The sequence below is a fragment of the Rhinopithecus bieti genome, unplaced genomic scaffold, assembly GCF_001698545.2.
Source record: "Rhinopithecus bieti isolate Rb0 unplaced genomic scaffold, ASM169854v2 scaffold_425, whole genome shotgun sequence".
Lineage (NCBI taxonomy): Eukaryota > Metazoa > Chordata > Mammalia > Primates > Cercopithecidae > Rhinopithecus > Rhinopithecus bieti.
Window position 1 is genome coordinate 3,980,688 of NW_016803361.1, and position 9,873 is coordinate 3,990,560.

Genomic DNA, 9,873 nt, shown 5'->3' on the forward strand with positions numbered 1-9,873 from the left:
TTTTTTTTTTGAGATGGAGTTTTACTCTCGTTGCCCAGGCTGGAGTGCAATGGTGCGATCTCGCCTCACCGCAACCTCCGCCTCCTGGGTTCAAGGAAGTGACAGGCGGGTGGGGCAACTTGTAAAGGGGAAGGGAGGTGGGCAGATAAAACACAAAGAAGTGGCCATTTATGAGCACCTACTATGTTCCAGATATGTGATTGTTTTATTTTCCTATCTCATTATGAAACAGGTATTATCTTCACTTTACAAATTGAGAATCCGAAGTTCCAAGAGGTTACGTAATTTTTGTCAAGTTAAGGCCATTTAGTAAATGGAGCTGAGATTTGAACTCGAGGCAGACCAACTCTGATGCATGTTCCTTTGTGTAATTACACAGTGTTCCCTTGTAATATTCACGAAGGGTGATGGCGTGAGAGAGCTAACAAAAATGTTAGAATGCTGAAAGATTTCTAGTAAAGACAGAATTTGTTACAGGTCAAGGAGGATATTAGGGGTACAAAAAGCGGTGAACTAAATATGAATATACTTTCAAAAGTTAAGTCCTTAAAGATACAGAGAGCTGTAGAAATGGAAATGACACTGGGTGAAACCAAGCTGGTTTCAGAGAGATCAGAGGGCACATTACAACACTGCAGAGAGAAGGGTTTGACTCCTGTGAAGTCCAACAGAATAAACACACTTTGATTGCAGTTGGGAGGCTTAATACAATAAGGAACTAAAGATAGGAAACAAAGTTCACAGAAGGAACAGATGTGGGGGTAGGGAAGAGGAACAATACAAAAACCAATATCAAGAAGGAATTTAGAAGTTATCCAGTCCCTATCATTTCAGAAAGAAAATGCACCTAGGAAAAAATGACTAGCTGCTAAAAACCTCAGCCTCCCAACTAAAGCTGGGTTTGGTTTCATTTTTGTCTTTATAGGTGTAGGTTAAGAGCCTGTTAGGTCCAAAATGGTGCCCTGGAAATTCAAGCTAAGTCAAGCCCATGTTGGAGGACCACCAGGTAAACCACTGGCCATTCCAGGACCACAGCAGGCTTATCATTTCAGTCTGTGGTGCCTCCCAGTACAAATCTAACCAGCCAGCCCATTCTGAAGGAGACCTAGACGAGAAACTTTCCACTTACCAGGAGGGTATGGGATGGATTTTCCAGATCATTCACATTCTCTGACTAACCTTTATCCTCTGGTCACAGCCTGGACCCCAAAATTGGCCAGAACCAGAAAGGCTATTTGGCATGAAGACAACATACAGCATACACACACACGAAAGGTTTAACAGGGAGTCCAGTAATTATAAAAATAACATAGTAGAAATAAAGTTCACTTATGAGAACTGAAGAAGAAAAGACATAATGGCAAGAAAGAAATAATCTCTACATGATAAAAGACTCCTAATATTCTCATTTCACAGATAATGTAGTTAAGGCTCAGTGACATGAAGTGATTTGAAAGCTAGAAATAATCTTCTGGCTTCTACAAGAGTGTCAGTACTCATCATTCACTTAAGATTCCTGAATGTCAAAGAGTGAACAATCGATAAAACAAGTCAGGGCTACTCTGGGCACACTGCCTATGGGGTAGCCCTGCTCTGAAAGGAGCAGTAAAAAAAATATTAAAACTAAAATTAAGGCCTGGCAATGGTGGCTAACACTTGTAATCCCAGCACTTTGAGAAGCAGAGGTAGGTGGTTCGCTTGAGCCCAGGAGTTCAAGACCAGCCTGGGCAACATGATGAAACCCTGCCCCTACAAAAAAATAAAAAATTAGCCGGGCATGGTGGCATGTGCCCATAGTCCCAGCTACTCAGGAGGCTGAAGTGGGAGGATGTCTTGAGCCCAGGAGGTTGAGGCTGCAGTGAGCCATGACCATGCCACTGTTCTCCAGCCTGGGGGACAGAATGAGATCTTGCTTAAAAAAAATAAATAAATAAAAATAAAGTCAAGTCTTCTTTTCCATTAATGTCCAAAGAAGTGCAGGGACTGAGAGAGAAAAAAAACACGCCAGGAAAATGAATTTCAGCTTGACATCCTGATAATAAACTTGCTGCCCCCACAAGATGAACAAAAACATGAAAGTAAGAAAGGAAAGATTCTTGAGATTAGAGACAACTGAAAAAAACAAGAAGAGTAAATAAAAGCTCCCATGAGAGCGCTGTCCAAATGTTGCATATTTTTAGCACTGTATATACTCTTGCTCTGTACAACACCTTCCAAAGTAATCAAATCTCTAAGGTTGTTCTCACCCAAGGTGCACTTGATAAGAAGTTCAGGGCCCGGGTTCCTTAAGAACACAAGTGCTCCTACTACCTGGTATAACACCCTTTAAATCTATTTTTATGCTTTATCCTAAGAAGGCTGGCTGAGTTCATACCTTGGGTTTTCTTCCTGTTTTGCACGAACTCTGAGCGCCTGAGGGTGCTGGGTGCTGTGCGGCGGAGGCAACTATTCCTTCTCCAAGTCTCTGGGCCATTTAATTTTCTCTCTTCCTCTAAATGCCAGATATTCTTCTCTAATGACAAGCTCTGAGGAATCCCCAAATGACGTCCTCCTTGGTCTCCCCTGGTACATTGAGTCTGCAGACCATCCAGAAGGATCCTGCTGCCCCCACGTGCTTTCGTTCTTGGTATGTCAATGCCATTATACTCCGAATTCTCCATTTGATGGAGATAATCTGTTCCTCTGGAATTACGGGATTTATATGCACAGTTTGCAAATAAAGCATCATAGCCTTCATTTTCTGTATCAAAATTACCCTGATCCATGACATGAGTCTTAGCTTTGGGATACATGTTGTCATTTTGATAAACATTCCTGTCTCCTTCATGGTATTTGATAAATTCTTTATCTTCCTTGACCCCATTCAAATCTGAAAAGCTCACAGGCTGCCCATTAGGATAACTCCCAGGAACATGATATAAATTGCTGTGTTCTCTATTATAAAAATTAGTTTCCTGACAATCCTCAAGATTATGATTAACATTCCTATGGTCTATATACCACAACAGAGGTTGACCTAAATTCGCTGAAGAATCATCCAAACCCCTACGATCAGTCAATTGTTCAGCTTTTTTAGAGTCCTCAGGATTATAATTCAGATTCTTACAGTCTGGGTAGCCATTTTCCCCGTATCCACCAGCTTTTGAGGTCACATCTAGGCTTCTCGTGGGCGAATTATCCTTCGTCCCAGGGCTGGGACTCTCAGAATCTACATTTTCTGGACTCCTATAACCATCATGACCTCCGTGGTACACACAGCCCTTTCCACTTTCATATGCTTCCCCACAGTCCACATAGGTTAGTTCACTCTGCTCAAAATCCCAGTATCCACAATCCCTTTTTCTGTAGGGCCGATGCTGCCCTTTGGCCCAGTACCTGGGATCCAAGTCATTTTCTCTGTAGAGTCCATCCGGCACCGTAAGGTTCCTTTTCCATACACTCCCGTAGTCTTCATACTCCCAGGTGGAGTCCCAGTGCTTTTTTTCCTCCACTTCACTTTCTTTTCTAGCCTTGTGGGTTTCACACATATTCTATGTGCTTAAAGAAAAAGGTTTTACTTTTCTTTTCCATGGGCCTGGTCTGGGCTGTGGACAGGTGCAGACTAGCCTTAGGCTGGATTTGTCCTGCTTAAAATGTCTCCCAAGCATTCCAGGCGCTCTTCTTGTCGCTCTGGTCAGAGCACAGAGAGAAGTGGAGTTATTTCAACCTCAGGATCCAATCAGCGAGCTACTCTATCTTTCTCCAGAGGCCAGCAGATAATGAGTAACTAGTATGCATGTGATTGGAGTTGCCAGCTTGTTTGGTGTTTCCCTCAAGCTGGTCAAACTGGCTTGGCTGCTTTACTTGCTGAAGATAGAGGCATTCTGCTGCTCTAAAGGTTTTGCAGGAAAAGTCGTGTGAAAGAGAAACAGCCCCCACTTCAGAAGTCCAGGTCAGGTCACATATCAGTCTCCCCCGCCTCTTTAATCCTTTAGTAAGCCACCAGGGGTATAAACAAATGCTTTCCTTCCCATGCAGCTCAAGCTGGACCTCCATTCCCCATCCTCCAAGTCCACCTTTCTAATCCATGAACATCCAAAACCTTTCAGGACTTCACCCCTTAACTTAGAGGCAGGACTCTTCTGAGTGCTTTGGTTTTCTGGAATTCAAGTCACCAGTTAGTGTATACTCTAATCTCAAGCTGCTCAAGCTCCCAACTGCAGACAGTCATACAACTGAAGGAAGAAAAAGTACTTCCTTTTCCTTTGATCTGGAGAGTAGGTGATTTTATAGTGTAAACACTCTTCCCAGAATGGAGTTAGGTATGCTTTCACATTTTCCCAGATACTTGTCATGCCAGGGAAGCATCAAAAACATTAATTTCTTAAACTTCTTTTCTAGTTAACTCATACAACATATTTAAGAAGTGGAAAATGAAGACAGAAATGAAAAAGGAAGGTAAATGGCTATTTAAATCAACAAACATTAGCTGGTTACCTATCACAGAGGAGGCACTGTGGAAGAGAAAAAGATGAACAAGTGAGTCCCTGCCTCTTACAATGCAGAAGCAACCCGCTTAAAGGAAGATCGAATGTGATCAGTGCTATGGAGCAAAGACAAACAGCAATGGCACCAAAGCAAAGCCCCTGGTATGGCAAGTGGAGGCTTCAGGGAAGCGGTCGGATGTCAACAGTGACTTCAGGGAGAAGCAGGATCTCTGCAGACTTCACATATGGAGCACTAAGAAATGGGCAATAATCTGAAGGATATAATACGTAGTAAATAAGAGAGGAGACTGAAGAGATAGGTTGGGGTGGACCCCAGAGGATGTCAATGACATTTATTTTATTCAATGGAAAGCAAAGAGTCATGAGGTTTTGAGCAGGGGAAACGTGCTAAGAGACAGGCCTTAATAAGATGACTCTTTTACTGTCTGGTCATTCATTGGATGTCTAGGAATGATTCCTTGAACTTAAACTTTATTTGTGAAATAATATCCAGAACCCTGAGAAGAACTGGGTTATATGCTTTGTTAATAATTAGATGTTTACTCTTGGATAATGACTAATTCTCTCTGGGACTCAGTCTACCTGTCAATAAAATGAGGCAGTCGGCCACAATGACTCCTCTGATTCTCCCAGCATTTTTTTTTTTTTTTTTTTTTTTTTGCGACAGAGTTTCACTCTTGTAGCCCAGGCTGGAGTGCAGTGGCGCGATCTCAGCTCACTGAAACCTCCGCCTCCTATGTTCATGTGATTCTCCTGCCTCAGTCTCCCGAGTAGCTGGGATTACAGGTGCATGCCACCATGCCCTGCTAAATTTTGTATTTTTAGTAGAGACGGGATTTCACCATGTTGGCCAGGCTGGTCTCAAACTCCTGACCTGAAGTGATCCACTCACCTCGGCCTCTCAAAGTGCTGGGATTACAGGCATGAGCCACTATGCCTGGCCCCTACAGCTTTAACAATCCATGTTTCTATCTTCCCTCACAACTTATTTTTCCTTTCCTCAAATACTTGATGTGCTACTAGGTTCCTTTTGGATTCTTTACTGACTTACTGAATAAGCCTTTATTTATTTACTGGAGTTAGGGTCTTGCTCTGCTGCCCAGGCTGAAGTGAAGTGGTATGATCAAAGCTCACTGCAGCTTTGAACTCCTGGGCTCAAGGGATTGTAGCCCTGCCATGTACTAGCTTATGTGATCTTGGACAGGTTATTCACACTCCCACCTCAGCCTCCCTAGTAGCTGGGATTATAGGCATGTGCCACCGTGCCCAGCTCGAATGAAACTCTAGATTGTCAAATCTTCTTTTATTTCTTATTTTTTGAGACAGAGTCTTACTCTGTCACACAGGCTGGAGTGCAGTGGCATGATCTTGGCTCACTGCAACCTCCATCTCCAGGGTTCAAGAGATTCTCCTGCCTCAGCCTCCCAAGTAGCTGAGATTACAGGTGCCTGCCACTACACACGGCTAATTTTCATATTTTTCAGTAGAGAGGGGTTTCACCATGTTGGCCAGGCTGGTCTCGAACTCCTGAACTACTGACCTGATCACTCCTCAAGTGATCCGCCCACCTGGGCCTCCCAAAGTGCTGGGACTACAGGCGCGCTGGGCCTGAATGAACCTCTATATTGTCAAACCTTCTGATGTCCACTTGTTCTGGTGCCTTGTACCTCCTCAACCAACAGCAGCAGCAGTGACAGCCCTGGCAGCTACCATGTTTTCAGTGTGTACTATGGGCTATGATCAGCACTAGGAAGTTGGTAGAGGTTTTCCATTTTCACTACCCTCCTAGGAGGGTATTTATTATACTTGTTTTACCACAGATAAAGAAACAATCTGGCAGTGTGAATAACTGTCCAAGATCACATAAGCTAGTACATGGCAGGGCTACAATTTGAACCCAGATCTGTTTGATTTCATGTCACTAGACTAAGAAGAATATCTCAAAACACAGTAAATCTTAATTTCCCTCAAACCAAGTAAATAAACAAATAGACACTATCCTGGCCTAATTCAAAAGTGGATCACTACTGAGGCAAGCCGTGTACACCCCAACACCACCATTCCCTCTTTGTTTCCAGTCCTGGCCGACCAACCCTGCCCCAAGCTGGGCCTCACCAGACAACCACCATGAGCACACAGAATGGCAGTGACACACAAGACAGCCTAGCACTGAGTGATTCAGTCATTACAACCTATTACCTAAACCCAATAAAGATTGCGACTTGGTTCACCAAACCAACAGGAAGTCAACATTATTCGGGAGAATAGCTTTCACCACAAGTTATAACAGAGCAACAGTGTAACAGAGAGAGCACTGGAGACCAGATGAGGAAATGACACCTGCCTTCTAGAAGTTCAATTTCTGCTAATAACCAGTTTGCAGGGATGATTACCCTCTTTGGCTGTCACTTTCCTATGTAGGAAATGTGGACATAAATGATTTCTCTGCCACTTTAAATCTAAAATTCTATGATCTTGCTTATTTCTAATCCAGTTAAAAGATTAAACTTTCTCTATTATGGAAAACAAAGTTCTCTAGCAACTTGATATCTTTGATAAAGCTAGCAAGATAAGAAAAACACACCTAATAAATCAACCAAGAGAAGAGATAAAAGAAAGGACTAAATTATAAGGATCCTAGTTATAAAAAGAAATTATTGGCCGGGTATGGTGGCTCACACCTGTAATCCCAGCACTTTGGGAGGCTGAGGTGGATGGATCACTTGAGGTCAAGAGTTTGAGACCAGCCTGGCCAACATGGTGTAACCCCGTCTCTACTAAAAATACAAAAAAATTAGCTGGGTGTGGTGGCGGGCGCCTGTAATCCCAGATACCCAGGAGGCTGAGGCAGGAGAATTGCTTGAACCTGGGAGGCAGAGGTTGCAGTGAGCCAAGACAGGCGCCACTGCACTCCAGCCCGGCTGCCAGAGCGAGACTCCGTCTCAAAAAATAAAAAAAAGAAATTATAGTTGGGCAAGTGGAGAGCAAAGGTTACAAAAGGGGGCTTCCCCCTCCTTTTCTAAGTCCGATTGACTTTAGGACATTAAAGATAAGCAGTCTGCATAAAGAGGTAAACTCCCTCAGCTTTACTTCCACACTACTACCACCCAGATCTAAACAAAAGCTGTGAATGGCTTGCCATTTTTGAGTAATAAATTTGTGTACAGAGAAAGTGCCCGAGGGAAAAGGGAGAATGACTTTTCTATTTTTCTCAATGCTAGGACTGCTGGTGAAATAGAACCCTGTAGACAGCCATCCCTCCTTCAGCACCCCCTCTCACTTTACACAACAGTCACACTACAATGGCTCTTTTCAGCAGTCCTGAAGCACCATCCCACTATGATGTTTGCTATCTGCTCCTAGGGGGTGGGCTATCATGACTATTTGTGTGACGCCCAGAGCGGACAGATAGACTGCCACCTATTCTAGAAGTGAAGATGGGGAAGTAGGGTTTGGAAAGAGAAAGAAAAGAGGGAGAAGGTAGAGGAAGGGTAAAGGAAAAAAAGGGAGAAAAGTGTGCCAAAAAAAAAAAAAGAGCAAGAATATGTAACTCCCTAAGCTTTTGTGGATTCCTCTGTGACTGCCCATGTTGTTGCTCCACTCTGAGGGTCAACAACCCCTCACTCTCTAGGACTCTGCCCAGTGACATTCCGATTCCTATAGTTCTTGCTATTTTCCAGAGCACCATGCAAATATCTCTCTTGGCTAACCTATGTTGTTACTTCATTATACTACTTGCTTATCTCCTTTTATTATACTGAAAGTTCCTTGAGGGCAAGGATGGTCTAACTTGTCTTCCTATCTCTAGCACAGCTCTATAGATGGTAAAACCTCTTTGCAAAAATTATAACACTGAGAAAATTTTAACAGTGAGAAAATTATAACAATGAAAGAGATCTGATCTAACCAACCCTCATCTTGTCTTTAACCTCCCAACTGCCCTTGATCACTCCTGGACTTGGCCTGAGCTAACTGTGGGAGAAATTTAGTTTACAGTTGAAACGGAAATAGCCCTTCCACAAAACTAAACCACTTTTGTAAAACTAATGAAAGGTCACCAAGTCGGAAGCATGAGAGGAGTCTAATTCTGCTAAGATGTAGACATAAAGGATTACTAGCCCTTATTTAGAAGGTAACAAGATTTGCAACTTTCACAATTACCCCTTCAGATAGCACCATTATTGTAGAACCCAGGATTAATCTTTTAAGATGTCTTTTCAGGCTTTTGCATTTCTAAGGACTGATGGCTCCACCTGGACCTGTCAATCAGTCCTGTGGTCCCATTCAGCAAGGGACTTGGTACAGGAGGACCATTGTCCACACCCCTATGATTGCATCCCCAATCAATCAGCAGCACCCATTCCCCTAGACCCCTGGCTGCTAAACTATCCTGGAAAAACCTCTGCATTTTTTAGACTGATTTAAGTAGTAACTCCATCTCCCACATGGAGTGGCCAGCTGCATGTCAAACTCTTTCTTCATGCAATGGCCTCAGTGAATTGGTTTTGTTTGTGCAGTGGGCAGGAAGAACCCATTGGGTGATTACAATGGGGCACACAGTAGGTATTTAAATGTTTAATGAATCAATGCATGTAGCATTTATTTGGCACATGCTAGATGCTAGGTAGAGGGCAATCTAGCTTAGAGGTTAAGTGCACAGGCTTTGATAGCCCTGGATTTAAATCCTGACTTTGCCACTTACTAGCTGTATAATCTTGGGGAGGTTATTTAATCTCTCTAGGCTTGTTTCTTCACCTTTTCACCATCAAACCTACCCTGCTACCTGCCTGTGAACCCGAATGCTCTGCCTCCCTCCTTTAACAACAGAGGAAGTGTCTCTGCTCTGATCCCAGGCCAATCTCTCCATGGGCTTGCTGGCCCCCTCCCCTCCTGACCACTCAGAGACTGTTCTATCTAACAGCAGTGAGGCCCCCTCTCCCTGCTTCTTCAATGTGCCCATTTTAGTGGATCAGTCCCACGAGTTTATGAACACGTGCTAATGTTTCTTGTCTTACAAACGACTTCCGCTGGCACTTCAATCCAACGTCCCCTGCTGCCACTACCCTTTTTTAGTTTCTTTTATAGCAAAACTCTTCGAGGCCAGGCGCTGTGGCTCACGCCTGTAATCCCAGCACTTTGGGAGGCTGAGGCGGGCGGATCACAAGGTCAGGAGATTGAGACCATCCTGGCTAACACGGTGAAACCCTGTCTCTACTAAAAATACAAAAAATAAGCCGGGTGCGGTGGCGGGCACCTGTGGTCCCAGCTACTCGGGAGGCTGAGGCAGGAGAATGGCGTGGACCCGGGAGGCGGAGCTTGCAGTGAGCCAAGATCGCGCCACTGCACTCCAGCCTGGGCGACAGAGCAAGACTCCGACTCAAAAAAA

The 9,873-nt window shown here is 43.9% G+C and overlaps 1 protein-coding gene across 2 annotated transcripts in view; it reads right to left on the reverse strand.

Annotated features, from left to right (window-relative positions):
• DNMBP (dynamin binding protein) overlaps positions 1 to 9,873 on the reverse strand; it is a 104,158-nt gene that overhangs the window by 47,608 nt on the left and 46,677 nt on the right. Inside the window, exon 1 of one of the 2 annotated variants that reach the window (XM_017880728.1) lies at positions 2,375 to 3,760. The exons of the other annotated variant lie outside the window; for it this stretch is intronic. Coding sequence (XP_017736217.1) covers positions 2,375 to 3,527 — 1,153 coding nt within the window. The 5' untranslated portion in view covers positions 3,528 to 3,760. Of the gene's footprint in view, positions 1 to 2,374; positions 3,761 to 9,873 lie in introns of those variants that run through there. 2 annotated transcript variants of the gene reach the window in all.